Below are 20,434 nucleotides of genomic sequence, written 5' to 3' on the forward strand. Positions count from 1 at the left end.
GGTTCCATATCTTAGCTATAGTAAATAATGCTGCAATAAACATAGTCCTGCTGGTAGCTTTAGTGTGGTCTTGCTTGTAAACATTTGGGTAAATGCCCAAAAGTTGGATTGCTGGGTCATAGGGGAGCTGAATAATTTGTAACATATTTAAATCAAAGCATGCCATGATCTTAGGTTTAAATAAAGTATGTACATTTCATATAGAACAAAAATTAACCATCTTCCATGGCTCAAGAGGCCCTCTTGACACAGTCTGCTTAGTGAAGGCCTCTCTACTCGTACATGCTGGATCCTTGCCATGTTGTTTTTTTTCCCTTTTCTGGTCCTTTACCATCCCAGCCCCTTTCCACTTGTGCTCTGCAGTTCCATCCTTATGGATCTTTCCTTCGGATATCTTTGCCATGTTCTTTCTTATCACTCAGATCAATGACTCCTCATCAGAATGACCTCCACCTCCCTGCTGCATAGCTATTCCCATCCCTCTGTGGAATAGTTCATTATTGCACCTGCAGACTCTGCCATCAGCCCTGCTGATCTATTTATTTTCTGTTTCTCCTCACAGCTACATGGAAGGACACAGCTCATGGGAAGGACTCAGTCTAGTTCTCCCACAGATCCTTAGCACCAAGAACTTCCACCATAGGGGCATTAAGAACATATGTAAAGGAATGCATGAGTCTTTGTGCCAGCAACTGTTAGTCAGAGGCCATTGAGTGGCTAATAACTTGATGCTAATCTATCATCTCATTAGCTATAAAAGGATGGGCTCCTTGAATCCACACGTGCTCACCACAGGCTCAGCAAGCTCCCTTTCTCCATCTTCTTACACACTCGGGAAGAGCTTCCTGACCAAATGTTGAATGGATCAGGGCAAAAAGTTCAATGTGTATCTGAGGATGCCTGCTGATGTACAGTGAGACTTAGGAAGAAGAGTTGACTGTGCCATTTTGTCCTTACTGTCTGTATTTCTCTTCCTAAAAGCATTATAAAAAGTGGCAGAGATACACGGGTTATCTGGCTAGCGGCATTTGGTGGAAAATTGAAGTGATTTTTAAAGCTATAGAAACAGTCATCTGGCACCAGTGATGAGTCTGAGTTAGGAAAAGATTCACATTACATTTTCGTTTAGTCTTTCACAGTGCAGGGCATTTACATTCATTTTCTTTTATGGCACTATTTGTTCCAATATGGAATATTTATGCTTTATGTTTCATCTGCATATAAGCAAACATTAAATTTTATCATTTTTTATGGAGCATTCACACTGCAGAAGGTCTGAATTCCATCTCCAAAGACCAGGGTAATCAGAGCAGTTATTTTAGATTTGGAAGTAGTAAAGTTCATGTCAGTGTAAGACATAATTACGTATTCTCTGCAGCATTCTCTCTCTCTCTCTCTCTCTCTCTCTCTCCCTCTCTCTTTCTCTCTGTCCAACTGCTGTGTTGATTTACAAGAAAGCAGAAGAAAACAGGCTCTTCTCATTTTGGTAAGCAATAAACTAAATGCAGAGATATATAAGAAGAAATTCTTGGACGTTAACCCTGAACACAAACTCTTTCAAGATAATTTTCTGTATCAGGGAGGGAACAAGAATTGATTATCCCCGTGGTAAGCATTACTGGATAAAGTCCTTTAAATGCCAGCATTTAACGAGTGTCATTAAGATGAACACCATGATGTAAATTAATTTGATAGATAAATTTTCAAAAAGTTCTATCACACTGTGCAAATATTAATTTGTTAATTTAGGTGGCTCGTTATGGACCTCCTTGTCATCAGTAAAGATTCACAAGAACTTAATACAAATAATTATCTTCAGTGTGGCTGTGTGCTAGTCATAGTGGGTAAGAATTTCAGAGCTATCATTGCAAATTTCTACTTACTGCAGATCTTTCTGTGAATCCTAGATCCACAATGTAACCTCTCTGTGTATCAATTTTATAAAAAAGCAAGCTATTTGAAATAACTAAAGCCCTACAGGAAAAAAAAAATTAGCCCCTTTTCAATCTTAATTCCTCTGATGGCCTAACCTGGTGCCTGGTACCGTATGAAAGTGTGTTGCACAGGTTTTAATAATGGATCTCACAGGAATACATTGAGAAATACAGACTTAATGAAACAATGTGGATGGCTGAGATGGAAGGGTAAGCGATAGCTAGGGATCATATACATACACATATGTATAACTGGCGTGTGTGTGTGTGTGTGTGTGTGTGTGTGTGTGTGTGTGTGTAATTTTAGCCACTCAGGAGGCCAACAGCGGATAGATTGTGGTTTGAGGTCAACCTAGGTAGAAAAGTTCACCAGACACTATCCCCAAAATGACCAGAAAAAAATAGGACTGGAGTTGTGGTTTAAAAGGTAGAGCACCAGCTTACTAATAATAGGAGCTTGAATTTAAAATGAACCAACCAAAGAGACCAAAAACAAAAAAACAAAAACCCTAAGCCAAACAAAACAAAACAAACAAAAAAAAACCACGAGACTACTCTTCTTCAAAGTGCCTTTGTGCCAGGAATACAAATGTCTAGTAAGTATATAATAATGTATTTATCCAAATAAATGCATTTATATTGATCTCCACTGGGGAAAATTTAAGGAAACAGACACATCCATATTGTAGTAGGAATGCAATTTACTTTTTAAAACAAATTTGGTAAAATCTATCAAATTTTAAGGCATGAATGTCTTTTGGCTTTGGACTTTTTCTTGTAGAGAAAATGACAAAACTCTATAAATGATGGTCTTGTTTGTGATAAGGCAAAATCTAAGCAATGTAAATGTGTACCAATAGGTGACTGACTCCACAAATTACAGCAAAGCTATGCAATGAATTATGGCAAAAAAACAAACCCAAAAGCATGGTAGATCCCGAAGGCTGCTGGGAAAAACATTTGTAACTTTTTGCAATATAAAAAATTAACTTGCGCCGGGTGCTGGTGGCTCACACCCGTAATACTAGCTACTCAGGAGGCTGAGATCCAAGGATCGCAGTTCAAAGCCAGCCCAGGCAGAAAAGTCTGTGAGACTCTGATCTCCAATAAAAACTACTAGAAAACCGGAAGTGGTGCTGTGGCTCATGAGGTAGAGTGCTTGCCTTGAGCTGAAGAGTGCAGGGACAGCACCCAGGCCCAGAGTTCAAGCCCCACGACCGACCCAGAAAAAAAAAAATTGCAAAATAGTGTTTACATCAGGATCCATCTGCATAAAGATGAGCACATAACAAGAAAGTCATCTAAACTGCTACAGTAATTATCTCAGAGGAGTTAGATTAAGGAAAAGTCTGATGTTCTACTGCATCCATTTCTGTACCCTGAGCCTTTGTTGTTGTTGTTGTGTTGTTTGCTGGTCCTGAGGGGGTGAACTCAGGGCCTGAGTGCTGTCCTGGGTGTTTTTGTGTCTTCAAGGCTAGCATTCTATCATTTGAACCAGAGTTCCATTTCTGGCTTTTGTGGGTTCATTGGAGATAAGAGTCTCATGGACTTTCCTGCTTGGCTGGTTTTGAACTGTAATCCTCAAATCTCAGCCTCCTGAGTAGCTAGATTATAGGCATGAGCCACCAGAGCCTGGCACAATGAGATTTTTTTAAAGGCATCTTTAGAGCAGTTTTAGATTCCTAACAAAATTGAAAGGAAAATGTGGAGATTTTCCATTTCCTTCCTACCCTTACATGTGCAAAGTCTCCCCCTCCACTTTATTAATCTCCTACACCAGCATGGTAACTAGTCACAAGTGATAAACCTACAGTGCCACACATGTGGCCCAGAATCCACAGCTCCTATTTCATATTAGTATTCACTCTAACATCCATTCTATGGGCTTGGACATGTTTCCAGCATTATAGGGCCATGCAATATAGTACTTCCTTGAAAGACCTTTATATTCTGCTTATTCATCCCTCTCACCTACTTCCAATTACTGGCAAACAATTATCTTTCTGATCGTTTTTGCTATTCTCTATAGGCTTTTTTTTGTTTTGTTTTGTTTTCTTAAAACTAGCTCTCTACTATTTGACCCACAGCTACACTTCTGGCTTTTTGGCGAGTCATTGGGGACAAGAGTCTCATGGACTTTACTGTACAGTCTAGCTTTGAACTACAATTCTCAGATCTCAGCCTCCTGAGTAGCCAGGATTATAGGTGTAAGCCATTGGTGACTGGCTGATAGGATTGTTTAGAATAGAGAAAAGTGCTACTTTTTTCTAATAAAAATAAACAAATGGAAATGTAAGCATTTTGGGTGATTGAATACAAGATGAGGGGAGAAATAAAAGGAAAGGAAAGCCCTGGTAAATACACTGACATAAAACATGTCTGTAGAGATCGCTGAGTATGATTCAGAGCTAATTTCTAAGGATGTCAAAAGCTAATCAAGAAGCCCCAACTCCCCACTTGGAAAAGTAGCTACATTTTCCCATTTTTCTGATATGTCAGTGTTAAGATTAGGGTATTACGAGTAAAGGCTCTTCACTGCAATCAAAGACACTAAAGTCCCTGATTATCGGGAACTGCTCAATTCAAGTCCTGCTTTCCTTCAGGATCCACCCTTTTGCCAAAGAAAGGAGAATCTGCCATAGTAATAAACCATTTGGAAGAATTTTATTCTCAGAAAGGCTTATCACATGTGTAACTCCTCAATACACACACAGCCTCAAATGACGGCAGGAACTTGGGTATGGAATCTTTCAGATGAAATGTCTACAAACCATACCAACAGAAACTCATTTATTTCAAATTCTAGAGAGCAGCAAAACAGAAAAAAAATCATTTCTGCTTCATCCTGAAGCTGTTTTTACTTCAAAGTACATTCCTGGATTTAGTAAATTGATGGGAAAATAAACGTCAATAATTTGGAGTCCCAGGAATGTAATGTTCCCTGAGGTCCTGTTGGCCTGCCTTACTTCATTACTACAGAGAATAGCCTACAAATTGGAGATTGAAAAAGGAGTTTCTTTAGTTGGAGGATTTCTCAAGTGAAGGCCACCTCTGATGCTCTAATTTACATGGTGGTAGGGATCTTTATGGCCTTTGGATGGAGCTACACACATGCATTCAGTCTGGGCTTGTACTCATTAGCTACGTGACCCTGGACAAGTCATCACACTCCCTGAGTTACTACAGGGGAGAATACATATAATTTCCTTGCATCGTTCCACAACATCTTTGATGATGATGACAATGATGATGATAATGATTCATCTTCATTATCATTTTCATCTTCCACTTTATTACACGTTGTCAGAAGAGAATTTGACACTTCGGTAAACAAGTCCATTTAGATGCCTATGGAAAGTAGAAGGTCTGTACAGGTTTCCAAGTTTTGTATTTACTAGCTGCATGGGTACAAATAAAGTTTAAGTCTCTGTATGTTGATCTGTGAAAAGGAGCATAAAAATTACTTCTGATTCTTTTACAGTGTTCTTTGTGGCAATCAAGTGATAATGTTCATTATAAATTGTCAGTAACTATATTATCAACATAGGATAGGAATTTAAACACATGTATACAGATGTGCATGAAGTGAAGTGTTTATCATTTCCATTCTTTCTGACTTTCCCTCATTTGCAGGCTGGCCATGGTAATACAATAGCTAGGACTTTTATTTTATCATGTGAAGTATAAATAATAAGGTAAGTGTTCTTCAAATGCAAGCCCAATTATTTTCTTAAAATGATCCATCAATATTAAGCCATAAAAGATCAGATTATAACTAATTAAATCTCTACCTAATTCTTATTAAGTCAGTAATTTTCCACTTTCAGTAGATTTAGAAATACTTGAGGTCTATTAAAATGTCAGCTGTAGACCTCACCCACAGGATGCTGATTAGCTACACCTGTGGTAGAATCACGGCATCTCCATTGTATTCCGCAAGATACAATGCAAATACGGAGCCCTATATTGAGAGTGAGTCTAGAGTCCAGGACCACTGATTTCCCACAGTGAAGTACTGGCAGGGCAATCAGGCACATGAATCCCCACCGTCCAGTTGTGTAAGGCCTTGCAGCCCCGATGTTTCTACATCCCAGCCCAACCATCTGAAAAGCAATCACCTCGTGAGCATTTGCCTCCTCTTCCTTTGACCCAGGGTCCCTGGAGAATCCAATTCAGCTTATGGCTCAGAAAATGTCATTCTGTCAGGAATGGTTTGGGGCCAGAGAAGAAGGGGGATCATAGGTCTCCACCACTCAATTGACACCAGCTTGACCTCATCAAAGGTGCTCCTGTGGCCTCCTGCCACTTGCTTGAGGGCATGTGAACAAAGTTCTAACATCTCTTGTCTTTTCAGAAGCAGAGATGGTGGCTAACGGGCCTGTGTAGCAGACACCCTAATATTTTCAAGGGGCATATCTCCACACCCAGATTTGAGGGTGAAGGTTCCTTCGGACACCCTCAATCTGCAACATGGACTGCCTTTGTTCCTTTATCAGCCACACAAAATTTCTCTCCTTCTTTCTCCAGGGAAGAAAAAAGAAGATGTAAGGAAGGACTCCAGCTTATTTTTACAACTTGAAAGAAGCCCTATTTGTGTTCTTCCAGGGTATAAAACTTTCCCCAGGTAATGGAGTTCTTTCTCTCGTATTCCCTCATACCTTCTGTCAAAATTACACACAGTGAGATACAGAACTACAGGTAGGGCCCACTTAGCACACACTGCTGTAATTCCTGCCGTTTGTCACCTCCCTATGGGTGTGCAACAGAAACAACAGCTTTGATTACATAACCCACAATCATTTTCTGTAAGTGCTCCAGTCTTGATCTTTAAAAGCCTGTTCAGATTTTACCAAAATAGGGCATCAGAGCCAGCCCTTATGAGACTAGAAGAAAGAAACTTCCAAGAAGAAAGAAAAAGGCAAAACTGACTTTATATAAATTTTTTTAAACTGAGTTTGAGTGTTTCCTTTGCACTTTCTGACGTGTTGGTAGCTGGAGCTCTACCAGCATTCCTGGCCAAGGTCATATCGTTCTACTCATCTATATCAGAAGTAGAATTCTCTCTGGCTTGGGCTGCACTGGCGACTGAACTCAAGACCTTCAGATTGCAAGGTGATCTCTTTACTACTTGAACCTCACACCGTCTTTTTGCTTTTATAATTTTTTTTCAGATGGGATCTCTTGCTTTTGCCTTGGATCTTGATCCTCCTACCTTTGTCTGCTGAGTAGTAGCTGGGAAAACAAGTCCACTTGCATTGCCATACTCAACTCCCAATTCTCACTCATTCTTGATCTCTTCTCTTCTCTCTCTTCCTACCTAATTTCCCACTTCCTCTCTCTGGCAATATCAGAGCTTGAACTCAGGGCCTTGTGCTCTTGCTTTCTCACCGAAGGCTGGCATTCTGAACTTGTGCCACACCTCCACTAGTTCTCTTTTAAGATCTCAGTCTGAGATGCAAGGCAGGGCTTAAAGTTGGCCATTGCCTGATTGTTCTCCAGTCCCTTCCCTGCTCTTCTCCTGATCTGTCTTGCATATTGGGGCCCTATTCATGTCTGACTGACTGGCTCTTACTATACCAGCCATTGAGGAACACTGGTGGGAGGCTGGAGGGGAGCAGGAGCTTGAGTCACTCTACCTTGGCTTATTCACTACTTTTTTTTTTTAAATAAAACTAATTTCACACCAACTACTATTGCACATATTTGTACCAATTTCTGTGATTCCCTAACAACATTCTCTACAAATGCCAATTTCTTTCTTTCTCATAAAATAGGACTTCTCCTTGATCTGCAGCTAAACTCTGGTGTTAATTCTGGGTGCTGGATTTCAGTAATAATAACATCAGCAACACAATTCAGGGACCACTTCATGTGTATCAGATGCTATCCTGTGCAATTAACTTGTATTTTTCTAATTGAATTGTCACTGCCAGACAATGAGGAAAACCTTATTGTTATTTTGTTTTTACAACAAGAGGTCTGAGGCTCAGGGTGATTATGGGCCCAGCAAGTTTTCACTCATACCCACACTGGGATGCTATAACGTGCCCTTCCACTAGGTGGCAGAGCCTGGACTCAACACCAGAGATTTGACTAGGGATTTGTCCTTGGACCACACCACTTCCAAACCTCCTAAACTTTCTACTACAGAGAGTCCCTGTGTCTCATTGTACCTCAAACTGAATTTAACACTTAACATTAAAATGTGACCTGGCTCTTTTTTTTTTTGTCCAGAATTGGTAATGAGAAATAGTAAATGAACACTGAAGTATAATTGCAATTGCAGCATTTCCTGAATGTGAGATCTAACAACATCACAAACCTTAATTTTTTTTCTATTTTCCTCAAATTGGCTCAAATTTCATCAAATTGTTTAGCACTACTGCTCTTGAGTGTGAAGCTTAGAGAAAAATGCTTCTCCTGCCCCTGCCTTGACAGAGATAGCTTTACTAAAAGTGACCCAAAGTATATGGCTTTCCTGCATCGACTTGCATCAATCCCAATGTTCCCAGGAGAACTGGGTGACCCATAGCCAGTGGCCCAGGCCGTCAGGAAACAACTGGTACCTCTTCCTCAGCCAGTGGGCAGCTTGCCTTCCCCCAGCATGAACAAGCCCTCCTTGAATTCTCAATCTCCATCTCCCACTCCAGTAACACAAATCCCCTTCCCTACACCACACCAGGCTTTGTAGCTCTCCCGATTTGGGAGAGGGTCTTCAATGTCCTCTAGGTTTAATGGGGGAAACATAGGCCTGATAATAATAATTCTAAGGGCAACCTAAATAAACATGAGATGCTAAAATCAAGTTACTTAATATGAGATGGCAAAATAAGTATACCTCTTAATGTTCCCAGGTAGATAGAAGGCTGAAGACAAGCTATTTAGTGCCAAATATCACAAATGAATCGTTGGTTGCTTCAAGAATATTTTTGCTAATTAATCATTTTAGCTCTCTATTTTTCATTACCCATACTTCATTATGAAAGAAAAAAACAGCACATGGAAACTTGTTGAATGTCAGATCTTGTTTTAAGCATGTTGCAAATGTCCTATATTGCAAATGGCCTACTTTGAAAGAGCTAATTCATTAAGGGTTAGGAACAGAAATTAAAATAATGTTGTCAACATCACACAGTTAATAAAAGTATTGAACTGGGATTTGAACCAGGGTAAACTGTCTTTAGAGTCCACATTACACTAGATTGTTTCAGTAAATAGCGTAACAATGCATAAAAGCTTATTGTAGAAAATCTGGAAACATGGAAGGATATAAAATATATATTTAATTCATTCATCTCTAGAAACAAACACTTAAACTTTTGATGTAATTGCCATGATATAGCATAACTTTTGCAGTTTGGGTAATTTTGTTTCAAGGTAAAGTTTATAGTTTTCCTATGACAAAAGCTATATAATTTATCAGCAGCATTGGAGAATATATTTGGAATGAATTGACTTAAAATACAAATTATTTCTTAGACATATCTCATATTGAATGTCACACAGAAATATCTCAATATGTCCAGATAAGGAGATTGTTGCCAACTGGAAATGGAAATGACTTATGATGTGTGTGTGTGTGTGTGTGTGTGTGTGTGTGTGTGTGTGTGTTAATGTACCATCAATGGAGAAAAAGACAATTGCAGTTTCATATATGGGACCTGAACTTCAACTCACAGGAGTGATTTCCAGACATGATCTATTTCAAATAAGCATGAGTTTATTGTGTGAGTAACATTACATAACAGGATTTAGGTAGTAACTACAGATCTACTCAATTACTTGGCCAGTGGATGAACTAATACATTTATCGATTTTTTTAATTGATGTTGATATTCCCTGGCAATGTCATTGTCTTAGCTTGAATTTCTCAGCAACAGACCCTGAGATCATGATTTGAATGCAACTTATTTTTGGAGGATTCATCCCTAAAAACACTAGAAGGGCAGTATTGAAAGGAGACATGAATGGCAAAGAAGGGAATATACATGCTGCTAATGATCAGGTTTCCACAGTTGGGTGGAGCACTCCTGCTGGGCACCTTGAGAAATAATGTGGAACATGCCTTGACTTGTACCACGTGAAGGGCAGAATTTGCTCTGTTGTTGAACAAGTGCTGCTCAGGGGAACATTAACTTCCTAGTAATTTCTTTTTTTGTCTGCCCTGCCTATTAACCAAGCAAGTTCTTTTGGCTGGAGAAAACCACTGGGCTCAGGTGCTAGCTCTCAGAAGCGTAGGCATGAATGGTGGAGGGACAGAACAAGTGGATGGCAGAGGTCGTTGTTGTGGCAGCCAGATAGTATAAAACGAGCTTAAATCATATTGTATTCTAAACAAGAAGCTCTCTACAGATTTGAGATATTACTTGAGAAAATGATTTTAAATGGCTACCTGCCATTTTATTTTATTGCAATACCAAAATTGACTAATTGATTCTGTTTCTAAATTTTCCCTAGCCCTTAAAATGCACAACTGTGCCGGGCGCTGGTGGCTCGCGCCTTTAATCCTAGCTACTCAGGAGGCTGAGATCTGAGGATCACGGTTCAAAGCTAGCCCAGGCAGGAAGGTCTGTGAGACTCTAATCTCTAATAAACCACTCAGAAAACCAGAAGTGGCACTGTGGCTCAAGTGGTAGATCATTAGCCTTGAGCTGAAGAGCTAAGGGACAGCACCCAAGCCAGAGTTCAAGGCCCAGGACCGATTTAAAAAAAAAAAAAAAAGCTCAACTGTGACCTCCTCTATCATTAGCCATGTATTAGTAAAGCACTGACAATCCTAAAATCAGCTTTCTACAAATATATTAAGTACTTTAAACTGAGAAATGCTACCTTAACATGTCAGTGTATAAAAGAAGTATTGAAACCATTGGGTCCAGATCAACTCTCTTTTCAATTATCAAGCAAGTTTTATACCAAGCTAGCACATTGCAGTAGATAAGTAAGAGAGTTTAATACCACTTACCCAGTTTAATCACAAATCCAAAGGAAGGTCACATGATAAATACTTTATTTCTATATGGCAATGGTATAGTGCTGTGTGGTAATTCTTTCTGATCTGAGTAAAAATTATGCACATGTGGTGTAAAGGAGATACACATTCTGTTGTACTTATTAGAAGTAGCACTAGAAGATAGCACTATGCTAGCTAGAATTTTCTGGTTGACATAATCTTATATATTGATGCATCTGTATGATGAGCAGTTAAGTTGCTGCCTTTAATTAATTAATTAAATAACTACTTTTGTTCCTATGCCTTGGAATTTGAGTTTGCAATAAACTGAATAGTTAAAAACCCTCGAAAGCACTTAATTTATTTCTAGAATCATACTGGAATCATTGTCATTGGCTTGCAGAGTTTTAGGAGAAAGTAACGTGATTGTTTTGTTCTTGTGCCGCTACTCGGGCTTTGACTCAGGACCTTAAGATCCAGCTCAGCTTCCTTGTTCCTAGCCATCACTCTGCCACTTGAACCATGCCTCCAGTTCTAAGTTTGTGGCAGTTAATTGGATATGAGTCACATGGATTTCTTGGCCTGGGTTGGCTTCAAACCATGATCCCCAGAACTCGGCCTCCTGAGTAGCTAGTATTATAGGTGCGCCACCAATGCCTGGCTGAAAATAACTTTGTCCAGAGTTATAGCACAAGCCTCTTGCTCACTCAAATATCACAGTGTTCTTTTGGAAGGAGGGAAGCAAAGCCTGACTCTTTAACTCTGCACATTAAATGCTGCTCAGTGACAAAGGGTCTCTCTTTCTTTCTGTTTCCTAAAACAGTGGGTTTTAAAATTGCTCCTAGGAGAGCTAGGGTTAAGGGAGGTCTTGCAGAAACGACTTTACCAGTAGAAGATGAGCCAGATATGTGGCAGGAGAAAAGCTAACAGGAGCAAGCTGTATGCTCTAAGCTGCCCCCCTCCCCTGCTTCACTGTTCCCAGTGACTCATACTGGCTTTATATATGGAGCTCCTGAGCAAGACTGTTTGAGAGAAAAGCTCTGCTACTTCAGAAACAATGGTTGAGCGTCTTTGTGTCAGGACCTGCGTAAAAACCTTTCAAATGAGGGGCTTCTATTCTTACAGTGGCAGCAAATATTTTTATCTGATCTCTCCAGTTCTAGGTCAACTATAGGACTTTTTACAGTCTTAGGAAGAAAGCACAGTGCTGAACACTGCTGGAGGAGTCACCTCAATTCGTACTCTTAGATTGTATGAAATTAAATATCACTCTGATGTCTATGTCCACTCCGGCTCAGGCACCAGTTCCTAATTCAATAGTTCCTAATCCAATAGGTGTCTTGATTATTCTATTCTAGTTTGTGGGAAAGACCAGTAGCCTTGTGCTCTAATAATGCACTGTTTTTTTTTAATTAAAGATAAATTTATTATTGGTAGCTACCTTTTTGATTTAGTCAGGCTTTTGGAGAATAACACAGTAAGAGAAAAATACTAAAAAAAATTTTTAACAACAATCACATGAAAATGACTGATTCTTTCCATTTTTTCCTATATAAGGAAAATTAAAATTTTAGGATCTTAAACAACTCTGAGAACATACTAAAAACTAGTGAATTACATACTCTAAAGTGTGAGTTATATATAGCAAATGAATTCTGGCACAATAAAATGACTTTTAAAAAACTGGACATGGTGCCATATGTATGCAGGAAACTGAGGCAGGTGGATCATGAGTTTGGATCATGGATCTTTCTCTGGGCTACAGAGAAAGACTTTGTCTCAAATGAATAAATTAATTACATTTAATTTTTTAATGTACTTGCCATCTTAGATTTATAATTAACACCCCTCCAAATTATAAAATACAGCAAAATATTGTTGCATTTATCATGTAAATACATAGAGATACAGATATTTACACACACAGATATATCTACACTAATTTCCACTTTAGTGCAATTAGCACATAATAATGCACTGTTTTGTGACCTGTTGCTCTTCAAATTGCCAAGGACTGTCCTTGGAGTTTCTCGATTCTACTCTCTTCGGTGAACAAATTACTGTAAAAGCAATGCAGGCATTATGATTTCATGACTAATGTTACTAAGCATTCTGGCCCTGTTGTCTGGACACTGGCAGTTCTTAGCACCAATGCTACTTCATACATAGGACCAGTGAGTAGATGTCAGCTTGTCCATTCTTTAGAAGCCAGGGTTTATCCACAGTATTCAGAAATGCTAAAAACATCCACACCCATTTCCATCAACACAGTGAAGCCAGATTCCAGGATGTTGTTCTTAATACTTTTGAGCTTTGTATTCCCCCCTCCTTTCTTTCTCTCTCCCTCCCCCCCTCTCTCTTTCTTCTAGTTTGGGGACTTCTTGAGCAAGGGTGTTTACATGTTGTCAGTGCTAATATTCAAAACCCCTTCAGAATGTTAGCGTAACTGCCTCTTTGCTGCAATTTTTGCCACCTATGAATGGGGGCACTTGTGGTTTAGATTAGGAAACACCCACTAGACCAATATGTTGACGGTTTCCATGATACACAAATCCTCTGAGACATTCAGTGAAAAGAGTTCCCGTGGACAAATATATTGGGAAATCTTTGTCTCCCTTGGTGATTGGAACTGCACATTAAAAAACGCTAAGAAGTATTTCTTGAATGTATTTAATTATATTTTCAAAGTCTTCTAGCTTCTCTTCCTTTTTCTCTCCTTCCCTTCCTTCTTTTTTTTTCTCCTTTCTCCCTCCCATTATTGCTAGTAAGAGTTGGTAGGTGTTTTAGGAAATCATTGTACTTACTGGTTTAAAGACAAGTTTGCAGGGGCTGATTTTTTCCTTTCTCTGCAGTCATAGGCCCAAGCCGTGTCAGGGATAAAGGGTAGTAAAGAGGGAAGCAGGCTAGTAAGTTACCAAAAATGATTTTTTCTTTTTGAATCACACTAGCTATTTGACAAGAATTATTTGGGAATTTAAAAGAACCCATTTTAATGTTGAGTTCAGTTAATCTATGTCAGGTTTATGGTTGAGATCACAGAGAAAAGCCTTGTGAGCACTTAGTCATCATTTTATAGACATGGGGCACAGAAACAGATCAATGCATTATATTTCTTACTGCATTGACAAAGAGATTGGAGGAGTCCTTTCTAGTAAATTTAGGATAGCATTAGAGACATAAGATGAGCTCTTTATTTAAGCTAAGTGGGCTCAAACTGCAACTCTGGCTGGGTGGGGAAAGGTGGATAAAGTATTGGCATCTAAGTTTTCTCATTTATACATGTCAATGGTTATAGCACTCTGTCTCAAATGATTATTGCACTCATTTAGATTGAACAGGTAAACAGCTAAGTATAATAAAAGGCAGGACACATGGAGATATTAGGGGTTGATATTATTAAGCACACTATCAGCCAGAATTGTATAGTCAGTATAAAATCACAGATGACCCACAAATCTAGAGAGATTCTGAGGTTGCAGTAAAGGCATGGGAAGGAAGGAAGTCCCTAACGGTAATCTCTGTTGACTGTCTCTATTATGGGTGATAGTTTAGAGGCTGTTTTTGTTTGTTGTTTTGGAGGAGAGGGGATTCTCCTGGAGTGAGCAAAGGAAGACAGAGGGCCAGTTCCTACCTGAATGGGTAGGCGAATGCGATGTCGATGCTGAGGTTACTTTCTGTCTTGTTGACACAGTCCACACTCAGCCGCAGGCCTCCAGAATAGCCACCGCATGTTGCAAATGCAAAGATGGCAAAAAGCTGTAGAGAGCAGAGAAAGCAAAGGGAAGACAGTGGTTAGGGTAAAGTTCCTCTGTGAGATCTCTAACTTGGAATGGAATGCCTGGGTTGCAGAAGGTGCAGACTTTCTGAAGGTGAGTTATCATCTTTGTTTCAGGCTGGACGATGAAAGTTAGGAGGATAGATGGGTGGGGACTAAAAGTCTAAAGCACATTCCGGAGAGCGAGAGAACTAGTTCTTGGAGAATCTCTCAAGACACTGACAAAATGATTATGTTTGAGTATGTCATCTCACATGCTTTGAAAGGTAGAGATGTCAGCCCTTACAGACCTGGACACCAAATGCACCAATGAATTACTCACGGATCTCTCCAAGTAGGATGGATTTAAGGTGTTTCCTTGTGTGTGTGTGTGTGTGTGTGTGTGTGTGTGTGTGTGTGTGTTTTACCTTATTGCATGGCGGTCTATTTTGCAATGAATGTGATCTATCTTTGGAAATAGTATAGACTGTTTTTTTTCTAGTAAGCATGGCTACTGAATTCTAGAGTTAAAGCATTGAAGAAGTGTTGGTATCTAGGAAGTTTTACTTCAGAGCACAAGATCTCAGTCTAGTTCAGCCTTACTCTTAGAGGTGATGATCTCTCATTTTAGTTGCTGTTTACAAGTCAACTATTAAAAGCTTTTGTGCCTGTCAGTTAATGGCATTCTTGATTCTGGGGGAAAACATAAATCTCTGGGGAGGTAGGCACCAAAACCTAGTTGCAGAAAACTCCAAGGAGATTTATAGGAAAAAAAATAGATGCCAGGAAGGTCTACTTCATAGTTCAGCTAGAGAATTTCTTGCTTATCGCTATAGAAATTTGACCAAATGTATGTAACTCTAACACATACTGTAATATTCAAACTTATAATTTTGGAGTCACTATTAGGTCTCTCCCTACACAGTGAGAGGAGTTATTTGTTCTGTAGGGGTCAAGTCCATGCGTGGGCTCTGATATATGTCCTTGGGAACATTGTTTAGTGTCCCCAAGCACTTGTTTTCCTTATCAACAAAATAACATGGCAATAACTCTTGTGGGCTGTTTTGCTGTTTGTGACAAACCATGACTGTGGGGCAGAAGGCTTCTGGCACTGACAAGATCACCTGTCCAGACAGTTCAGCGGTGAAAGGAATATTTTCTGTAACACCTGCTGTCTCAGCCAGTGTAAAAAAAACACACACACAAGACACCCCAAGTTTTAGTTTTCTTAATCGACTACTAAACATCAGTGATAAAAGACTGGCTAACAAGGACTGAATCATAAAATCTTTGTGGTCCTGTGGTATATATGTGTGGCACTTTTATTCATTTTAAAAACCAGCATTTTTTTTAAATAGAAGCAAGCCAGCCAAGCAATATATTTGATATAGAAAGAGCAAAATGTATTGAGGTGTGTTAGCAAGGGAGACCCAGTGTAAATACTCAATAAATGCTAACATCGTGGGTGCTTTTTTGATCAGATGTCCCAGGCTGACAAGTAAGAACTACAGACTTAATTCTGAACTAAATCTCAATGACTTTTAGTCTCAGTGAAACAACATCTAAGTAGTCAGAAATTAAAAAAACAAAAAAAACACCAAACCTGACTGTTCTCTGCTTTTCTTCCTCGTTGGCCTGATTGATGGAGCTGACAGCTGTGAAAAGCTACTTAGCAACTAACTCTCTCTTCTCTACCCCCAATCAGGAAGAGGCACACAATGCAGGGCTGAAGGCTGTGGTGTGGATTTAGTTACTTCTTGTGGCTTAAATATTCTCTTCCTGTCAGGCCTTAATATCCACAAGATTAAAAAGGAAATGATTCAAATTGTTTAATGATTAGTGATTTGAATTGTTCGATGTTCAAGTGCACATCTCACTGCATAATATTGGATATCCTAACTCCTGCCCTTCTTTCATGTCAAGATAAGATTTCGATAAGCCTTCTACAAGAAAGAATAGTAATGGCATTCAAAGCCCCAATAGACAGCCCTTTGGTTCTCCAAGTTTCTTCATCTGTAAACCACGTAACACATATGATCTCATCTTCTTGTGACAGTAGTGGTATAAGGGCATGTATGTTTGTGAAATGTTATATTTTTATATTAAAAATATGGTAGGATAGCACAACCACCTCCAAATAGTTGCATTAAAAATGAAACTACTGCATGTCCTTAGCACACTAAAATGTAGCAAGTTAAAGTATACGGCATAAAACTCAATCTGTTAATTTCAGTGCTTAACAGCTATAAAATGGCTTTTCATTTTATAATCACAGTGCTTTTAATGCAGTAAGGCATTAAGAATACCACCATTAATAAACTTCAGATAGAATGATAGTAATGTATTTAATTCAAATGTTAGATTTGTGGAAGGAGGAGTTTGCCTATAGAAACCATACATATTGTTTCTCCTTTTAGCCTTTACTGAGCTCTGAAAGCATAAGACATTGTACCTCAGTTGACAAAAATATATCTGTAGCTTTCTGGTGTTTTTTTTTTTTTTTTCCTGCATGGTTCTCACTGATTAAAGGGAACTCATACTGTGTGAGAGATATCAAATTCACATGGGTTTGGTGAGGACTTAAACAGATAATGTCTGTAGAAAACTGGAAGAATGGGATCCTGCTGAGTGAATAACATATTACAGGGACAGTTAACTTCATGTTTGGGAGAGTTAATTCAACCCCTTCAGTGTGTATCCGCCAGGGGCCTGGTTCTATAATTGGAATACATCAAGACACAGTGGGAAGAGGGGACTGTAGGCTCTTGGCAGGTAGGGTGGACAGGGGACATTCTTTCTGGTGATGTGGAGAAATGGTGAGTAGGAGGAAATTGTGGAAATCCCCTACTTCCAGTGTACAGCCCGACCATTTCACCTGAGGTGGTAAAACAGAACTGTAGGTCTCAATGCCTAGCTGTGTGACACTGGAAAAGTAATTCAACTTCTCCAAAGCTCACCTCCCATATCTCCTCAGTTCAGGCTCACTGATGGATTCATTTATACTAGTTGTTTAAGGGAATACTTCCTTGATCCAGTTTTGGGGGTACAGAAAGGTAAACATGCCAAAGAAAAGACAAACTTGAAAAGGTCACTCTCTGGCTATCATGGAGCTTAATCCTGGAGTAGGGTGGACCAAAAAGAATCTACACATAAAGTAATTACAAATGACATCAGATGTTTGGGAGCAAGGCTGTCCTAGACCGGAAGTTAAAGCTGTGGGTGGTCAATGGAAGAGCAAGTGGCAGTTTAATGGTGAAAGAGCTTGAGAGAAATAGTACTTAACTTACATGATGGCTGTCCATCTAGCTCAGAGAACACATGTAAAGTATCTGGCTCATAGCCCTCAAAAAACATTCAAACATTTTCTTGTTCATTTTTTTTCCTTCTTCTTATATTATGATTACTCCAACTATTGCTGTTAATACTACATTGTTGGACAAGCTGTAGCTAGAAAGAAAAATCATTTGCCCCAACTCGGCCTGCCAATAGCAGAGTTGGGACAAGGTCTCTAGATTTCTTGACAGGGTGCTTCAATTAGCTCTACAATCACAGGAACTCCCCCCTCTCACCCCATATGAGTAGAGTTGATTATCCAATGCTCTAATCAATTTCTTTGTTTTGTTTTCTTGAGGTGTTGGGATGGAACTCAGGGACTTGCATATTTTTGGCAGCCACACTACCACTGAATTACCTCTCTAGCATGGTCCAGGCTTCTTTAGTTAGAAATGAGCCACAAGTCATTAGTGACTCAAGCCTCTCTTTCCCCAAATGGTCTCATAAACACATACCTGCTAGCTCACTAACAAGGCAGAACAGGTGCTTTATCCTCTTTCTCTCTGTTAGGAAAAGAGAGAATTCCTCCTTGTGGAGGAATTAAGAGCAAGCCTTGGAAAACATCATTAAAAGACAGATCTTTCCTTCACTTCACACCAATGCTCTGAGAGCCTATTAATATTAATGTTAGAGAGAGGAAGATTTGTGTAACTTTCAGGTGCTTAGGCTTACAAGGCTAATACCAACTCCCTTCTGGAAGACAGGAGAGATAACATTCTGTTGTTCAGTTAGGAGATTCCAAAAACTGGAGGTGGGTCATAGAAGGCTAAGGGCGGGAGAAAGGCCAAAGCAGATAGGATGGAGTTGGAAAAAGGTGTGAGATGGGAACCAAGGTGAAAGATCTCCAGGTAAGGCTGATTCACCAGTGACTACAAGCAACGTGACCAGAAATATGAAGACACTGTGTGTATATGTGTGTGTGCGTGTGCACGCGTGCACGTGTGCAAGTATGCATATGTGCATGCACAGTGTGTTATTTCCCCCAAATTCTGGGCTCTTCACATTTGTCCTTGGCCAATACATGCCTTCTCTCTAATAATACAATTTACTAACTCACCTTTCTAGACTTTTGCCTGAAAAAGTTCATTTCCCCACTCAAGTGGAGTTCTAAAAATTCCTTGTCCCTGTGTTGCCTCAGATTCTCAATTTTCCTCAAACAAAGGAGAAAAATAACTTTCCAGCACATTCTAAGATAATTAATATCAAAACCACTGGCCCAGCCATTTACCTCCCTTGAGTCCAGAAGACCAAAATAAATACCCTACAATGAACTTTCATCTCACAACTGTCAAAGATGATCCATGACTCTGCTCTTAACAACAAAAAATTACTCTTGGAATGAACAAAATTAGCCAATAGGGAGTTGCTTTGTTGTAGCCTGATTAGAAATACATTTAGGAGAAAGGTAATAGAATGGCTTAGGAAGAATCTGTAAATCATCATCACTCATAGAAAGAATGTTAGCGTGGCACAGTTCACGACACTCAAGGTTTCCCCTAGAAAGAAGGCAAGCAGCTTCCTCCTTGAAATTAACTGAACCAAACGTAGAATATCAATGAAAGATGCTATTAATCCTCTTGGTTAATTTGCAAGTCACAGTGGAAAGCAGTAGTTTGGAGGAGGACAGGAAATAAGCTGATTAATGGCTCATGGAGAGATCCTTGGTCTGCAATGAAGTCAGGGAGGCGGCATTTCCCAAAGCTTGGTATGTAAGCCCAGGAGGAAACTAATGAGAGGAAGAAGATGGATAGAAGAGGAACTGGAAACTTGGGACCTGGAGTGATAGTCATTTCACCAATAATCAGATCTCTGGGGGATAAAGCTGTGATTTATAGTATTTGCCAGTTCCTGTAGCACAAATATTTCTACCAGGGCCAATTTCAACCTACCAACATAATCCCTCTGAGCTTGGATTAGCACAATCCTAAGTACTCCAGCCACCATAGGACAGCTTTGTTGTCTATGCTTCTATCATGTTCAATTGTTTATTCTTTCACTCATTTCCATTCAAGTACTCATCTGCTTAACACAGTTTGTTGTCGTAGTAGGGCCTACCCTCTAGGCTACCTGCAGCTGTAGGAGGCAAAGGCTTCTTTCTCATACACCTAAGTCCGTCTGCTAAGGGAACGTGCTAGGTACAGATGGCTCATGCCAGGGAACTGATTCCAGGTGACTTCCACCTTGTCCTTTTAAATCACCCAGCCACGCACGTTCCTTCTCCTCCTCCTTCTTTTTTATTTTTTGTGCTGGTGCTGGGCTTTAACTCAGGGAGACTGGGGGCAGTCTCTGAGCGTTTTCACTCAAGGCCTTTACTACTTGAGCCACAGCTCCATTTCTGTTTTGTTTTGGTTTGTTTGCTAGTTAATTGGAGGTAAGAGTCTCATGGGCTTTCCTGCTTCAGCTGGCTTTGCGCTGTGGTCCTCGGGTCTCAGTACTACTGCATTTGTGTGTCATTATTTATCT

General features: G+C 39.6%; 1 protein-coding gene across 2 annotated transcripts in view; it reads right to left on the reverse strand.

The window, feature by feature from the left end:
• The window catches only part of Synpr (synaptoporin), a 276,893-nt gene that overhangs the window by 108,394 nt on the left and 148,065 nt on the right, over nucleotides 1–20,434 (reverse strand). For both annotated transcript variants that reach the window (XM_013010430.1, XM_013010431.1), the window contains one exon: nucleotides 14,516–14,640. In XM_013010430.1, the coding sequence (XP_012865884.1) occupies nucleotides 14,516–14,640 (125 nt within the window). The remainder of the gene's footprint in view (nucleotides 1–14,515; nucleotides 14,641–20,434) is intronic.

This window comes from Dipodomys ordii, unplaced genomic scaffold (assembly GCF_000151885.1).
Source record: "Dipodomys ordii isolate 6190 unplaced genomic scaffold, Dord_2.0 Scaffold12, whole genome shotgun sequence".
Classification (NCBI taxonomy): Eukaryota; Metazoa; Chordata; class Mammalia; order Rodentia; family Heteromyidae; genus Dipodomys; species Dipodomys ordii.